Source organism: Podarcis filfolensis (assembly GCF_964270895.1).
Source record: "Podarcis filfolensis genome assembly, chromosome: 5".
Taxonomy (NCBI): Eukaryota; Metazoa; Chordata; class Lepidosauria; order Squamata; family Lacertidae; genus Podarcis; species Podarcis filfolensis.
In genome coordinates, this window is record NC_139608.1 from 49,480,863 (window position 1) to 49,497,547 (window position 16,685).

The 16,685-nt window shown below is 42.4% G+C and overlaps 2 protein-coding genes and 1 long non-coding RNA gene across 11 annotated transcripts in view; 2 read left to right on the forward strand and 1 right to left on the reverse strand.

Annotated features, from left to right (window-relative positions):
• VWA2 (von Willebrand factor A domain containing 2) overlaps nucleotides 1-8,222 on the forward strand; it is a 39,954-nt gene extending 31,732 nt beyond the window's left edge. For 4 of the 7 annotated variants that reach the window (XM_083616682.1, XM_083616685.1, XM_083616683.1 and 1 more), the window contains exon 15: nucleotides 1,033-5,163. In XM_083616682.1, the coding sequence (XP_083472808.1) occupies nucleotides 1,033-1,160 (128 nt within the window). In that variant the 3' untranslated portion in view covers nucleotides 1,161-5,163. Of the gene's footprint in view, nucleotides 1-1,032; nucleotides 5,164-7,512 lie in introns of those variants that run through there. The other 3 variants (XR_014548856.1, XR_014548857.1, XR_014548858.1) reach the window with 3 other exon arrangements.
• Nucleotides 3,638-16,685, reverse strand: part of AFAP1L2 (actin filament associated protein 1 like 2) — a 73,545-nt gene continuing 60,497 nt past the window's right edge. For 2 of the 3 annotated variants that reach the window (XM_083616679.1, XM_083616681.1), the window contains 13 exons: nucleotides 16,344-16,523; nucleotides 14,932-15,021; nucleotides 13,489-13,573; nucleotides 12,831-12,935; nucleotides 12,495-12,706; nucleotides 10,790-10,935; nucleotides 9,950-10,064; nucleotides 9,460-9,687; nucleotides 9,038-9,206; nucleotides 8,670-8,834; nucleotides 8,229-8,422; nucleotides 7,154-7,276; nucleotides 3,638-6,987 (listed from right to left, as the gene is read on the reverse strand). In XM_083616679.1, coding sequence (XP_083472805.1) covers nucleotides 6,961-6,987; nucleotides 7,154-7,276; nucleotides 8,229-8,422; nucleotides 8,670-8,834; nucleotides 9,038-9,206; nucleotides 9,460-9,687; nucleotides 9,950-10,064; nucleotides 10,790-10,935; nucleotides 12,495-12,706; nucleotides 12,831-12,935; nucleotides 13,489-13,573; nucleotides 14,932-15,021; nucleotides 16,344-16,523 — 1,839 coding nt within the window. In that variant the 3' untranslated portion in view covers nucleotides 3,638-6,960. The remainder of the gene's footprint in view (nucleotides 6,988-7,153; nucleotides 7,277-8,228; nucleotides 8,423-8,669; nucleotides 8,835-9,037; nucleotides 9,207-9,459; nucleotides 9,688-9,949; nucleotides 10,065-10,789; nucleotides 10,936-12,494; nucleotides 12,707-12,830; nucleotides 12,936-13,488; nucleotides 13,574-14,931; nucleotides 15,022-16,343; nucleotides 16,524-16,685) is intronic. The other variant, XM_083616680.1, reaches the window with a different exon arrangement.
• LOC310763906 lies at nucleotides 13,559-14,000 on the forward strand. The gene is made up of 2 exons (XR_014548907.1): nucleotides 13,559-13,691; nucleotides 13,747-14,000. It is a non-coding gene; the product is annotated as an uncharacterized lncRNA (long non-coding RNA).

Below are 16,685 nucleotides of genomic sequence, written 5' to 3' on the forward strand. Positions count from 1 at the left end.
AGTCAATTCGTTTCCATTTAGAACACATTCCTAAAAGTATGCTGAAAAAGGGAGGGTGGGGAAATTAAATAAGCTTCATAGTATCAAATTTTACGGTTGACTGGTAAATGTACTTTTGGCTTGTTCTCTTCACAAATACTAATCTTAAATGACTCACTGCAATCTTCTTAAACCCATATATTTCTTAGGTTTAATTGGCACACTCTTTCACTAAGATCTTGTTGGATCTCATTCCAAAAGAGTCAGCTTGTTACAGCAAAAGCAGAACAACCTAGCATGTAGTGCGCACTGTATTTGTTTTGCTGAACAAGAGGCGCTCTGCATGTGCAATGCCTCTTTTCTGCATTGACCTATTTGGAAGGATCAGGAAGCATAGGAGGAGGCCTACAATTGTCTTCCTATGAGGTTGGCGCTTTGAGCATGTCCTTGTTGCTGCACAGATGACACCAGCCTCACAAAGCAGGTTGCATCCACCAGTCAAGGTGCTCCTGACATCCTTTAGGATGCTTGAGACCAAGTACCAAAAGAGAAGAGTACTCACATATTTGCTTCCACTCCCACATATCTTTATCTGTAAAAACGTCATTGTTTTCTGGGATTCCTTTTTGATCTCATAACTTACCCCTTGCAATATTCCCTGCGTTGTATTACTAAATTGCCAGAAGCATGATAAATGGAACTTGATTGCTGAAGAAACCTTGATAATCAGTAGTGCAAACAAGACCTTACCTCACTGGAAAATATACTTGTGAAATCTTTGGGTGTTGGGAGGAGCCATAATATGGATAGTCTTAATGATGAAAGAGTTAACTGATATATAGCTAAAGTTGACCTTTTCGGTCCCTGCTAGGTTGTCAATGGACTAAGTGAAGCAACTTCACTACAGACCTACAGACACATTTGTAGGCCTCATTTCAACCTGTTGGAAAAATGAAAAGGCTTCATTTAAAATTCATGTTTCATTTTTGTATGTAGGAAAACCATATTTGACTGTTTGCTCTGGGAAACAATCATTCTTTATTTTTAATATAGGAATTCAGAGGGGTGACACTTCACAGATGCATCCAGCCATGGTCCGTGCTCCACAAAACCGACGCGGCTGGCGACAGCTGTATCGATCTCGCAAGCATTCCAAAAGGCAAATTCCAGAGACTCACTGACTATCTTCAGCTACTGAAAACATTGTATGAAAGAACTGAAACACAGTCAACGTTTGCAAGCAATAATGCTGTTCCCCAAAGCACAGGAGTTTTGCACAGAATCACTTCCCGGTACGCCAAATGAGGTGACCAATATCTAGTTTGTGTTGATATTAGATATTTATTGTTGCTGTACTGACACTTTCACCATTTAAGGTCAGCGTCTCTTCTGTATGGTGAGTTCCATAGCTCTGAAGATTTTGGTTTCTGTACTGGATTGGACATTCTTGGGAAAGTTGGTACCGTTTTAAAGTTCAGATGAAACCAGCAAAATGACTAAGGTTTGATTTATATTGTTTACAGATGCCTGAATTTCCCTGACCATCAAGAAGTTCCAGGCATGCAGTGCTTACTTGGGTTTGGTTTCCTTGGGAAGGAGGTCACTGGAGGCTTATGCCTTCTTTTAATTATTTGAATTTATTTACAAATACGCAGGTTAAAAAAATGTGATAGCTTTAAGCCTTAAACTCTAATATATAGCCAAAGTCCACTGCTCCCCCATTGGATCTCCACAGCGAAGCCCCCTCCAAAGGCACTTGCCTTCTGTGTCTGACATCCCAACTCAGAATGAAGTCCACTCACAGCTAAATTGCCATCTGCCCCTGGATTGAGGTGGAGGAAATGAGGGTGGCTCATTTTCTCCAATTAATTTTTCTAATCAATTTTCAAGCTTCCCAATCCACTGGTTGCAAGAATCCTTTTGAAATAAATTCTATCAGTTTGACTAAGCAGTGTGCAGCTATTTAGAAAAACGGGCACCACCTCATCACTTTATTAGGAATGGCTTCCTTTGCAGAATGCAACCTGTGCTTGCAAAAGCAATCTGTTGGCTAGCTCTGGCTATTGGTTGTACGTCACTTGTGGTACAACCAACACCCAGTACATGTGCCATGCTCAATTGTTTTCTGTGTTGTCCTCTGTATGTTGTTGTTTGTTTTTCGCTCTGCATCTTCTGTCCGTAGGAAGAAAACTTGTTAAATTGGGCCTGACAAGCATTTTGCAGTTCTAAAGCACCACATCAGCAGCTCACCTGTTGCAATATTTAATAAGCATTTGACTTTCTGCACCAGCTTCATTTAGTTATGCCATTCCATCGTGCAGTAACATAATGTGAAAAATAACTTGGGAAAATGCTGATCAGTAATAAGAGGAGTTGGGTATGAGGTTAAGATGGGTATAAAGCTGTTTTGAACTGTTGAATCTACTGGATTGAGGGTTTTGTTTGTTTGTTTGTTATACCACCAAATCCATATCAGTTTTCTATTTATCTCGCTGAAGCAGTGCTCTTAGTTTTGCCAGTTGCAGCCCTACCACATTTTATCTGTGTTAAGGATAGAAACATGTAAGGTTTCTGAAGTAGGTTTCGTTCTCTAGTGCAGGGGTAGCTTTCAGTTCTTGGAATGTATTTTTGTTTATCTGCAGATATTGGGACAGCTGAGCAGAGGGAATATAGACACAGCTGAGCTATTCAAACAAGGTACGAAGACAAGTTTCACCACTCTGCTCCCAGTGCCCTTATATGCCATTCCAACCTTCCTGCACTGTAGTGTTGTTTTGTGTTTTTATTATACCTTTTTAAAAAAGTTTATGCCGTATGAATAGACCCACTGAAAGCAGCAGGCTAAAATCCATTTATTTCATTGGATCTACTCTAAGGTTGGGCATCCACCCATTTTGATTATATTGGCTCTCCTATTGAGGCAGATAGGAAAGTCAAAATGGTTGAAAATAAAGAGTAAATTTCAGAGTGCTAAGATTGCATCCATCACTAGCAAACCTATCTAAAATGATGAAACAGTAGGCACCCAAAAATATTTAGAACAAGGTGAAAATCTGAGGCAGCATCTGCACCCAGTTTTGCCCATTTTGGGAGTCGTAAGACATTCCAGCGCTCAGCCTTCCCTTGCAACAGTTCCTTTTTCCCAGTATGTACAGCATCCAACACTGATTGCAAGTAGGCTTGATGTTTCTTCATAGCCGCAAATGGACACTAAAGTTTGCTTCTCTGCTGGAGTTTTGTAATCAGAAGAGTTTGTGCAATTTTCTCTTAACCTGAGGTTTGCAGTAGGCTGCTCCCTTCCTAGGCTGCTTAATCAAGCCTTCAGAGCAAGCTGGATGAGAAGTGTTTTTTATTAGGGGAAAATTTGTGTAAAAGATAAGACTGGCCTTTCTACACAAAACAGCAGCAGCTTCTACTTACTTTCCATTCTAAGAGGGCCCCCCAGTGGACAAAAGGGCGTTTTTCCGCCCTCCTTTTTGAACTCCCAGAGAGTATTTATTTTCATCAAAGAGAGTTTTGGATTATGTTAACATGCCCACACAGCAAAAAGGTTTGGCTGTATATGGGCCTGCAAAGTTAAACATTATAGACAGACACTGCTTGGTTTTTTCTCTCTTGTTTTTTGGACTATGTAATGATTTTTACACGCACGCTTAGATTATAGCCAACCTTTTTCTTTATTAAAAAAAAAAACTTTTCTAAAATAGCAATGGATTGAAAAGACACATGTACAACAAATAGAAAGTATTTTTAGCTAGGAACACAGTAACAACTTCATTCTATGGTGAGTTAAATGAACGCTTTGGGTCTGAAACTGCCTGCTTTACATATTGACTTTTTGTGTCCCTGGCCCGCCCCCCCACTATCAGCTATAGTGTTGAGGTGGAGGAAACACAACGCTGTGTGTCAGGATGAGATCTGTGGCACAGATGCTGGGGTACACCTCTGGCACCTTCCCCCTTAATGCTTCCAGTTTGTCAGGGCACCTGAGGACCGAAACTTTATTGGCCCCTCTGCCTCTTCCCTGCCCATATTCCCCCATCTTAAACACTTGCACCAGCAAAGAGAGACAAATGCAGTACAGACACCACAAGACATGTACAATGGCAGTGACAAGGCGCACACTGGCACAATTAATTCCAAGGGTCAATGTAGACCCATTACTTCAACAACTGTGGATGCTACTTGTATGACAAATGGTAAAATACCTGTTGCTTTCAGAATGGTGGCACACACATGGTGTAGCTCCTTCAGATGGGCCTGTAACCTGTGGATAGTGGATATGCTTGTACTGTGGTTTTAAAAAGCCTGGTTTTTTAAAAAATACACGGTGATTACATTACACAGGTGGCTTTTTAGCTTAAATGATATATTGTCTGCAAACTTAAGAAACTGTTCTCCCCTGATATGAAGTAACCCCCTGGAGATTGTTTCCCTCTCAAAAGAAGAAAGGAGAAAATGTATACTCACAGATCTAGGGTTTGTGCCCGCCTTGTGAGTTTCTGGCCTTTCCAATTGATGCCCCAATGATCCAGACAGCATTAAGTACTTCTAAGACTACAATCCTATGCATGCTGACCTGGCACAAGTCAATGGGGTATACATACTAAGAAAGCAAACATGGTTAAACAGCAAATTCTTATTGATTGTCAGGGTACCTGCTTAGGCACATGCTTGACTCAAGCCATTTTGGCTGAATCTTGGAGCTAAAGGGGGTGGGGGGAGAGAGATGGTTTACAAATGGCAGAAGACTGGTGTGGGATGAAAAATCCTGTGTGAATATTCCTTTCCACCCCACCACCTATTTCTGGAGCAATATGAGAACTCCCAGAGAAAGTAGTAGAGCAGGAGTCACTCGGTGCCTAGAAGTCACAGCAGTTAATTAAATCAAAGTACACCAATTGCTGTACACTGCCCTATGTTATCAGTATTTCCCCAGGGGCAAATATCGCTTCTACTGCTGAGGGGGGAAAGCTGTTTTTTCATAATAAACTAGGTAGTTTGGGGAAAGATGTTTGGAGATCCTGCAGCGACTGACCAGCAGGAGTGCACATTTATTGCACAAGAAAATGTTCATCTGAAAAGGCCCTTGGATAGCGAGATACTGAGCTCAAGCACCTGTGGTCTTTACAGCATTTAGTACTGTGTTAGCACAAACAATTTAATAAAAAATTCTTTCCTTTGTATACAGCTAGCTTTGAAAAATTATTCATATTCAAGGTTAAAATTCAGGAACCTGACATTTTTGGCACAGAGTCCACACCTAACTCTGCCTTATATACATAATTTAATCTCCTTGGGTTTGGGGAACACAGCTCAGTCAAGTTCTACCTTGGTCTAATTATACTTTTGTTTACAGAAAACAGAATGATAAGAATATATTCAAGGGTAAAGGGGTGGAATTCCCCACTCTTCCAAATGTTTGGATGATTAAATTCACCATACTTGGGTAAACAAATTCTCCTTCACTTTTGTGCACTTAACTTCCATACAGTATGCCAACTATTGTGCAGAATATGATGATGTGGCATCTGTTCCTACATGCTACTATTACGTGTATATTATTAACCTGAAGCATTCCAGAGTAACTAAAGTGCATTCAAATCACCCCACAGCATAGTTAATCACATTTTGGAAGCTAGGACAGAAGATTCCACCCCTTTATTCCTCAAATGACAGATGCAGTGGCTAAAGAATTACGTTAAATGACTTTCTGGCCCCAATCCACAAAGATTTAAGTTCCCATCCATGCACAGCCTCTAATCTATAGCATTTAAGTGTAGATCCTTAGTCATAATGAGATATCTCTGCTACTTATGCCCACTGGAAAGCCCTTCTTAATCACAGGAGTTGTCTGTGGGTATTGGAATGTCTAGTCACCTGTGAATCCAGTGCATTGCTCTTGTGCTGACAACTGATAATAGCTCTCTTCAGTGCTATTTTTCTAGAAAAAGAGATGCCAGAACTGCCCAAGAACACCTCCCTTGTTCTCTTATATTGGCAATGGCACCCACCTGAGAGGTGCTGGAACTGAGTTCCGGCTGAAAAAAGCCCTGGCTTTCCTTGTACAAGCATTAAACATTGAAAATTAAGAAGCTGTAGCAGTGGTTGTCACCCACTGGGACTAGTTGGATGGGAGGCCAACAGTAGGTGGTGCCAGAGCCAATGAAAGACATAGCCAACTAATTTTAAGTTTTGTCCCCATCCTCCTGAGTGCTACAAGGGCAGAACTGAGGCTAAGGAGGAGAATGTTCACAGCCAGGGCCACTCCTGGACTGGTTGTAAGTAAGAAGGCAGGTGGGTGGGAACTGGCTAAGGGTTGGTGGGACACTGCCCCCATTTGCCCTAACAAATGAGCCTCCACTGAGCTGTACTTGTTTTTTGGTCAGGAATTCTTTGTGGAAAGTCAGGCTGCATTGTGTACAACAATAATACCTTTTAGCTGTGTCTCTTGGTCTCCCTGGCCAAAATTGCCTCCGTTGGTTGGAACAGCTCTTCTCCAACAGAAAAGTCTGACACAGAGACTTGTATTTACTTAATCAGCTTTCAGGATTTTAGCTCAGGAAACTGAATTTACCTCCGTGATCCCCAGGCCCTGATGTATCAGAAGAACATTAAACAGATCTGGCAAGAATTCAGTCCTTGCTGTTCTATTGCTAACAACAAATCCTGGATTGGACAACAGTAAAACACCAAAATAGAAATACACAAAGGCATCATTATGTACATTGGCCGGGTTAAAAGCAAGGTTTCCACTTGGGTTAACTCTCTCAGCTGCACAGCACTCCTCTGCTAAAAAAGGAGCAAATTCCTTAGTCTGATGAAGGCCATGTTGGGTTCTGACCCTGGTCCATCCATTATTTCTTGGTGTACAGCTGGCCATGCTTTACCTCATCTAGACCATTCTGTACTTGCAAGAGAATCCTGTAGTCCACGAATGGCCACTTCTAATATTGAGTCCATTATTGGTGCTAGGATTTCCTAACTAGCACCTTTCTTCTCCCATTCCTGCAAAACAAAAATGGAAAAATAGGCCCCACTTGAGGGCTTATCCTTCTCTTTATATATTTCTTTCCAAAACCCCAATAGTTTTAAATATGCCATATGCCATAGGCCATGGGCAAATTATTCTTGCCATAATAAGCACAACAGGCATTCTTGCTACATGTCTTACCTTAGCTTTCTGTAGAACTGTTCCTTTCCCTGTGACCATGACAGATAAAGGCCGATTTTTTAGTGCCATTGCTGAATTGACAGGCGAGTTTTCTGTGCCATTCATAGGGTTGGCAACCTTCATCTGTGTTTATGGGGGAAAGATAATAGCTGTGGTCATATACAATTGTCTAAAATAGTTCATCAGGCACAGGTCAGAGAGCCCTTCTTGCCGAACATTAAAGATCTCATATTCCATCATCACAAAGCATCAGCAATAAAAGTGCTGTTTATTAACGGCTTATTAGATCTACCTCTGGGCACTGTTTATTGACTTTATGCTTTTGGTTTTAATTATGTTGCTTTATCTGTTGTTATCAGGAACGGCCAATGAGGTGCTACATTTATAAGCCACCCTCCCAACTCCAGCACTGCTGCGTACCAGGACAAGGTGGGGCAGAGCAGTGGCAAGGTCAGAGCTCCATAGGGTGCTCTGGCAAAGGCAATCTGGCACACCCACCAAGGGGAACCCACACAGCCCTGACTGTGCTGACAATTGGCTCCACCCAAAGACTGTTGCAGGACGTGGCAGTGACACGAGAGGGGCTCGGCAGCCACTTCTGATGGCAACGCATAAAACTCATAGCTATGTGGCAGTCTGTAAGTCTAGGTGTATTCCTCAAACTGAACAACGTTCCTCATCCCTGCTGTAACTGGATCTATGGCTCCATGACAATATGGCTCCTTGGGGTATCATGACTGAGGTATCAGTCAACCCCACATGCTATTTAGGCCTAGCTGTTGGGAGACACAGGCATCCATATTGCTATTACCAGCCTCCAAGAGTGGTCATGTGCACTTCTGGCTAGGAAAATAGTGTGGGAGAAAAGCATTAAGCCCCTCCTTCCTCAGTGCTGCTATTTTGAGCCCCCTGCCCGCCCACCAAATTGTCTTTTGAGCTTTACAAAACACATCAAAAATGCAACCATGGATCTTCTGCATCATGCACAGTTTGAACCAGCTGCTGGCTTCAGCTGCTTTGCTTTGCTGAAAAGGACCCTGCTAAAGATGCCGATTATAAACAGCCCCCTACGTACTTTAGGGCTTGCGTTCTCCAGGTGTGTGGTGTCCACCGCAGTGCCAAGTGTAACAGGCCCAGACTCTGCTTTCCGGAGATTCTCCTTCACCTCCACGAGGCTCAGCTCCAAGTCCACACGCTGATCTTCTTTCCTTTTGCACTCCTCCTCTATTTCCTTCAGTTTTTGCTCCAGTGTGGGCAAAAGGCTCTTGTCTGCCGAGGGAAGAAGCACATGCAAGTGGAAATCTAATAGTAGATGGGCAGTGTGCTCCCTTCCCCATTGCCTGTCTGTCTCCTCAGATGATGGTGGCAGGCAAGGGGGTGGCTGCTGAACTACCCCCCCCCCAAGTGGAGGCTTTTCAGAGCAGATTACATGTCAATGGAGCACATGAGACCAAAACAATATGCCCCGTTCCACTGATCTCTGAAAACGAAGTGGAAATGAGAGGCATTTCTTTACCTGTGCAGCTTATCAGCATCTCTTTCAGCTCCCTTCTGTCTTTCCGTAGTTGTGCCAGCTGAGAGCGGATTTCTTCTTTTTCCCTCTCCAAGCGATCTCTTTCTTCCGAGTATCGCTTCACTTCAGCCTCAGTCCTGTTCTTGCCGAGTTTGGTTTCTACAGCTGCTACAAATAAAAGATGAAGAAATTAAGCTCAGGGACAGAGACTGGAATTCCAAGAACCTTCCCTTAAAACCAGCAGCTAAATACACTGGCGCCATGTTTTCAACATGGCTTGGAAAGCTAATGATAGCAGGCACAGCCTCTACCATAAGTCTCCGTCACGAAGCTCTTGGGTAAACAGAGATTACTGCAGACAGCAAACACACCTGAATTCACTGCCTTGGAGCGTTCCATTTTCTCTTTGGATGCAATCATAATTGTTGTGGTGTCCTTAATCTCAGGGCCACTCTGAGGAAAGGCAATTTGCTGCTGTTGTGCCTGAATTTTGATGGTTGTTGTTCGTGGTGGGAGCGGTTCATCAATGTCTTGAGTCCTCTGTTAGGGAAGTCGGATGAGAGAGAAGGTTTCAGAGGTTAAGCGACACAGAAGGCTAGCAGAAGCTGCCTGTCCATTTAAGATCCCAGCAAGCTGCTCAATGCTAAGTTTTGTCTAGTTATAGAATAAATAATAAAAATTATAAAAATTAACTAGAGATGCTGGGGATTGAACCTGCAGCCATTTGCATGTGATGGTCTACCACTGAGCTATGGCCCCTCCCTGATATCTCGGATTTGTTTATAAGCATTACCGGGTCTGGAATCTCCAGCGATCTTCTACTCAAATCTGCTTCTTTATGCAACATGGAGGAGTCCGTTGAGCTCTTACTGGAAGCTCTTTGCAATGATGGAGAAACGGATGGGGAAAACTGGTCCTGCTTCTTGGTAGCACAATGAAGGAAGGATTTGACTGGTGTGAGGTCTAGATAGACTCTGTCCTGATCCCCCTCATCTTTGTCTTCATTTTGGGGCACTTCCTCCTGTCAAAGATAAAAAGCATCTTCTTAGAAGAGCGCCCGAGAAATGCCACTCTGTTTAGAACAAGAGAGGCCAGCATGAAATTCTTTAAACATTACCTACAGTTAAAGAACAGTACAGACCTGAAACAAGGCAAATTGCAGACACTTTGCCATTGGGATCACTTGTTATTGCCGGCATTATCAATATAAACTGCAGCCAATGGAAAAGAAAATGGTCCCCCCATCAACATAAGCTGTAATTGCAACAAAACAAAACCCTCACCATTGTTGTTGCCTCTGGAACATCTACATCATCATAGAGCTCCTCTAGTCCCTCCTTCCCCTTTGGCAAGTTGTCAATGTAAGTGTTCGGCTCAGAGTACTTCCTCTGCATTAAGCTGGAAAAGATAGAAGCAGATGTGCTATCAAAAGAAGTAAAAGCTACATGAGACGATGATGTGATATTAGTCTATACTCCCATAAGACTTCCTAATATGCCAGTTACTTTGGGTAGTAGTCAACTAACATTTACTCAGAGCAAATCCATTAATTTCAATGGGTCTACTCTGAGTAAAAGTTAGTTGATTGCCATCCACTGGATGTTGCAAGGCACCTGTTGCTCCTGCCTACTATCTTGTCTCCAGCATCCACAGGTCTGCAATGTGAAGAAGCCACAAACCACAGTGTAACCTCCCCTTTTGTTTGAGACTGAATATGTTAAATGCCTGGAATATACTCATTCTCTAACACAGGACAAGGCATAGGTTTCATCAAGCCATAAGCAACATTGTGTGTGTGCTGCATGTCTTAAACATCCAGCTAGGAGTTCAAAGAAAAACAGAGATTTGCTAGACTGCACATCAGAAAATAAGGAGAGCTAGTCACCATCAATGCAATATTTCACAACAACAATCTCACGAGTGGATACTTCATTTGAATGCAAACATGGTGGGTATTTATGTATCAGAACCCTTTCCTGCTTCTTTTCGCTAGCAACTGTAACCTCATCAAAATTGTTCATTACATACTTTTCGGATAAAAGCTACTTGTTTGGTAGGAATTACTTGAAATCATCCATCAGAAGACAGGTCAGAATGTCAAATATGCTACCGCAGAAACTTACAGTAATGAATTCTTTGCTGCACTGACGATGCAGGAGACCCTGTCAGCATCGACATAATCATAGGTCAGCTCTTCAGGGTCTGTTTTTGAGCCAGATTCTGACAAAAGGAGACCAAGCCAGTGGCCCATTTCGTCACAAGACTTGGCCTGTTAAACCAGCAAAGAAAAAAACAATCATTAAGGATACAGGCCAAACTTACTACAAGAAGCCTAAGTTGCTTTCATCAGAGTAAGCAGAAATAATGGAAAGGAAAATCAATTTAGGATGTGCCACCCTGGGCTCCTTGAGGAAGAAGAGCAGGATAGAAATGTGAGTAAATAAATAAAATTCTATGGATCATAATATCTAAAAACATCTTCAACCGTCTTTAAAAAATTGATTGTGTGTGTGTATGCAAATATATATACATACATACACACACACACACACACACACACACACAAATTATAAACACAAAAAGCCAGAAGAGGGCACCAGTTTACCTTCCTAAAGTTCCTCTACCAAACTGGCTCAGAAGCAATTATGATTAAAACTTTCATCATGAATGGTGAAAGCACCCTGCAATCACCCTGAAAGACCCACGAAAAATTATTTATAACCTCCAGCTGGCCTTAACTAAAATGCTGAGTCTAACATGCACCTTAGCTTCACAAATTGAGATAATCTGAGTAACTTTTTGAAGCCTTCCTTATTTTGTTCCATCAACCTCAGCAATCTTAAGTGCTAAACAAAACAACATCCAGAGCCTCTGGCAGTCGCTGGCAAGTGAGCCTGTTGTTGGTAGCAAGTATTCCTCCCACTACAAAATGCAGGAAATGTGTCACATTTCCCTTCTCCCACTCTAAGGGTGCTGATGTCAGAGAATCTAAGATTAGAGGTAAACAGAGAAGGAAAACAACTCTGATCCAAGTCAAGTGAAAGTTACAGATAGGAGTGGCTTGCTCTTTTCCCCCAAGGCAGCTTGTCGGCTGAGGTAACTGGAGGTAGCTCCAAAGAAAGTTACACTGTGTGTGTTTGTCTTCACCAGTCTTATCTTTCTTTTCAGTGGTGAAAACCAACTACTCTTATCAACCCATACTGAATCCAGCTGGCTGCTTATTTCAGAAAACATTTCAGGTGTACAATGTTCCAATCAGAGGGCGGGGTGGGGATTCAGTATTCACTTACTATTCTGACTAGTAAGTGCTGCTTTCCTGCCTTGAGTGTTTCTTTGGATGAAAAAGCAGAATAGACGTCTATTCATTTAATAAAAATAAGCTGCCTGGTTAGCTGTTTTACATCTTTTTGCATAGCATTTTGTTCAGACTGGCTGCATTCAGGTGTCACACTACACCATGGTTTATGACAACATATACAAGTACAAGCAGGCTGCAGTGAGCCTTGCTTTAGAATGACATGTGAAGCAGGTTATAATGCTGTAAGGAGAAGTGTTGAATGAAATCTACAAACAATTTTCATGGTTTTTTTAAATAGAAGTGAAGAAAATCAATACATTGGGGGCACACTACTCAATGAAATCAGCTTCAGGAATGTGACAGATTACCCCAAACAGGCTATGTACATAAGAGAAAATAAATCTACACCAATAGCTATGTTCCCTAGACTGAACCATTCAATTGTGTGCACTATAATAAGTTGCAATGAGTAGCTGTGTTGCTTATAAACAAATGTCACTCCTACTTCTAAAGAAAGTGGCAACCCGTACCTCTAACATGGCCCGTTCCTCTCCATTATGCAGGATACGGAATGAGTAGAGATGATCAGGAGTTGGGTCTGGGATAATTTCACAGCCCGTCAGGTTGAGAGGCTGCTGAGCAGTTTTATTTCTGTTCTTGTCCTGGTAGAAATGGAGCTGCCCATCTTTCACATGACACCACCGAGATCTCCACTGGCTGTTCACAAGGACATTCAGGTACGCTGCAAAGAAGGAGATGCTCCCTTAGTGACATCTAGGTCACCCTCTACGCTGGTCTTTCCTGCTAGTCACAGAGACCCAAATGAAATGCAAATGTTTCACAAGGCTTTGTTTTGGGTTGCTTACTACATGTATCCAAAGACCTTTCCGGACTGTCCAGCGTGGCAGATTTCTTCCTCCCAAGGTTCATCAGGTTGCTCAGTTTTAAACCAGACGTGCCCTTCTTCTTAACTAAAGATAAATAAATAAGAAGGAATAAACAAGCCATATACAAAGCTGTACTTCTGAATATCTAATGCAATGGCCAGGAGACACATTACACACAATTTGCATCTGATGTTTGTGTGCGGAATCTTACTTGGTGCAATTTAAGAAGAGACTCATATAAGCGGCAGCATTAATAATGTACACTTACATGGCCCACATCAGTTATGAATAAATGTGTTACTTTAATGAGCCAGGCATTAACTCCCTTCTACAACTACTGGTAGAAACAAAAAAGGGACAGAGTACCATAACGCTGTTCTCATCTCAGTCCCTGGAGATTCCTGGCTCTCCATGAATAGAGGTACGAATGCAGCAGGCTATTAAACTACAACCATATAGTATGTTGTTTATGGATGGGACAAGTGGGGGCCATTCATATGTCATGTGTAGGAAGGCTCTAGTCAATTCAGTAACAACCAGGCAACCGGCAAGCTCAGTTTGACTTATCAGAGGCAAGTGCACTATTCCATCTTCTTTTCACTCGACAACCACATTATCTTTTTTGAACGGCTATTACCGTCTTTGGTTTCTGTCAGTTCTGTGTGACCATCAGTGCTGCTTCCGCTTTCTGATGCCACTGAGTACCTCTCAGACGTCTCCACCTGCAGACAAGAAGCAGGGATGAGGTCCACAGCACCAGTGATAGAACAGCAGCATAGTAATGGCTGAAATGCTACTCTCTCCGATGAGAAAACCCCTTTGCATTCGTGAAAATTAGGGGTTGCCTAAATAATGTCAGAAACTAGGGTTGCTACAAAAGAAAACATGAATGTAGGCACATATCCATAGCTGAGGAAACGAAGACCCATTCACAAACTATGATTATTCCACAGGGGACAACATAAAGATGGATGCTATAGAGGCTCCTCTAGCTCTTGGGAGAACCCCTTTGTTTTGCTGCGTGTAGTTGCTCTGGTTGGACACAGTCTTCCTTATTCATAATGGCTCCTGGTGTTTTCTTTAAAGCTTTTTGAAGTAAATTCAGGCAACCATATTTGTGTCAACTCAAAAAATAAAATTATACACGAGGGTTTTATTTTCCGTCCTCATTGCCATATGCTGTGAAGCTTTCTAGCTGTGAATGTTTCTTTGTGGTTTACGTTCGCATATATAGCTCCTGCCTCAGTTGTACATCATCAGCACATGTTCATTTACATTGTGGCAAGCTGTGAGAAACAGAATGCTGCACTAGGTGAGCCATTGGCCTGTTCAGCAGGCTCTTCTTATGTCACAATTTTCCCACCCCTAATTTATCTGGATCAGGCCCAGAGCTTGATGACTTTAATTTTGTGCTCAGTAAATAATTAGAGCTTGAAACTCTGGAACAGTCAGTCTACAAAGAAGTTCTCGTTTCACCTGATGCTTTGGGGATATCTAAAATTCTAGCCTTATTTAAATAATACTTTCATTTGGATTTGGCCAGGATTAAATCTATAAACTTCCTAGAATTAGATTTATGCTTGAAACAAACTTGGGGGGGGGAGTAGCTATTAAAAGAATTGCTGATGTTAAAAGAATGCAAAAATGGCTTGACCCTGAGCCAGTTATGCTTTAATCAGAAAACAAGTGGTTTGTTGGGTTTTCTTCAAGCATAAGTTTCAACCACATTCCTGTTTTGATGGTGGGAGTGACTTCCTGTATATTAATCAGAAGTATTTTTTTAAAACTTAAAATAATTTGATGCAACAGGAAAAAAATTAAGCTGCTCTTTGAACATTACTTTTGTTAAGAGATAAAACATACCCGAGGCTCCAATACTTTGGCCACCTCATGAGAAGAGAAGACTCCCTGGAAAAGACCCTGATGTTGGGAAAGACTGAGGGCACAAGGAGAAGGGGGCGACAGAGGACGAGATGATTGGATAGTGTTCTCAAAGCTACCAGCATGAGTTTGACCATGGCATGCTCTGGTCCATGGGGTCATGAAGAGTCGGATACGACTAAACAACAACAAAACATACCTTGGGATAGCTAAGTCTCTGGGAGTCTGGGACATACTGGTTGCCTTCCCCTTGCCCATCTGGATAGAGACCGCTTGTCTCCTGGATCACCTATGGTGGGAGAGAGAAAAGCTGTGAGCAAGGCCTCATCCTGTGGCCATTTATATCTTTCTGTTCTACAGTATACATTCTGCATTTAACTGACACACAGCTCAGTTCATAGAAAGCCTCTCTCGTTAACATGCAGAGAAGCAGAGGTCCCTCAAAAGCTCTGGCTCAGAGAGGAGCCTCGAATGACCATATAAACCAGGGATGGAGAACCTCTGGCCCCTCACAGGTTGTTGGGTTCCCTGCTCCCATCTGGCCCAGCCAACACGGCCACTGGTCAGGGATGATGGAAGCTGCAGTCCAGCAACATCTGCTGAAGCACAGGTTCCCCATCCCTGGTATAAAGAAGGCACAAAAGTAAATAACATGCATGTCCAGATCAAACACTATTCCAAGCAAATTCAGGCTGTGCAGCAGTGCAGAAATGCCACATGTGCCATGGAGAGTTGGCAACTTTTTAAAACAATTTCTCCTCCATGTTCCTTTAATATCAACTTTATCTGCAAAATACTAGCAGATGATAATGCTTGAAACGTCCATGCTAGAAAATTCTGCACTGACCCTAGCTGATTTCTGCGGATCAAAGAGCTGCTAGAGTATCAAGCCAGTATTCCATCTGAGTGTAATTCAGGTGTAGTAGAGGAAGAACAAAGGGGAGTGCATCTCAGGGACTTTTTCAATGGAGTAAAGATTATATTAACTAGAAATAATGACAGACCCTTCTTGTAAGTGAAGGAGCTGGCACGTGAGTGAGTTGACAAGGAAGCTTTCGCATTTTACTATTGTAAAATTTGGTAAGCATAGAGGAAGTCCAAGAAAATAATCAAAAGGAGGTTGGGCACTTCTTCTCTTTTCTATAATGAAGTTCCATCTGAGGAAGGAGATGAACTCTTACTGAAGAAAGACTCCATTACAGCTGGAAAGGGTTGTGCAAAGGGCAAAAGGGATTTTCTCAGTTGTGCTCAAACGGAAAGGATCCTTCTCAGAATAAAGGCCTCCTTGCACTTGTTTAACAGCTGCATTTGGATGTAACCTAGAGATGGCAGCAGCACCATGACATCCGGAGAAATATCCTTTAGCATAATCCTGTGTAGACAGAAACCTAGGAAGCTGCCTTGTACCAGGTCAGTCAGGCTCTTTGCCCACTGAGTTCAATACTCTCTGCTCTGAACAGCAGCAGCTCTGCGGGGTCTCGAAATCTCAGGTAGTTAAATTCTGGGCCAGATCTTGACTTCTGTGCTAGCATGGTTATGACTGTGGGCACATTAAATCCACACAGCCTGGGGACATGGGCAGAAGTCGTCAAGAGGTACTGGTCCACTCACCCTGAGCCACTGCTCTGCCTGGTCTTTACTCTGCAAGCCCAGCACAATGACATCTGAGTTCATGGGGATGATCTTCAGCTTATGTTCCTGCTTCCTCACGTTCTTCTCCTTGTGGATGACACTGCACCCCAACAAATTAACATCCAGCTGGGGATTTTGGTCCTTGGAAGACTTGTAGCACTGGAAATAGGAGGAGTCAGGTGGTTTAATGGAGAGTAAACAGGAGTCGTTGCCTACTGGCAAAAAAATCTAAGAAAGGACAGAAACTTGGCATTGAAATAATAGATTGAAGTCCCAAATCCTAAGGTTTCTGAATAGATACATAATGATATACATATATGT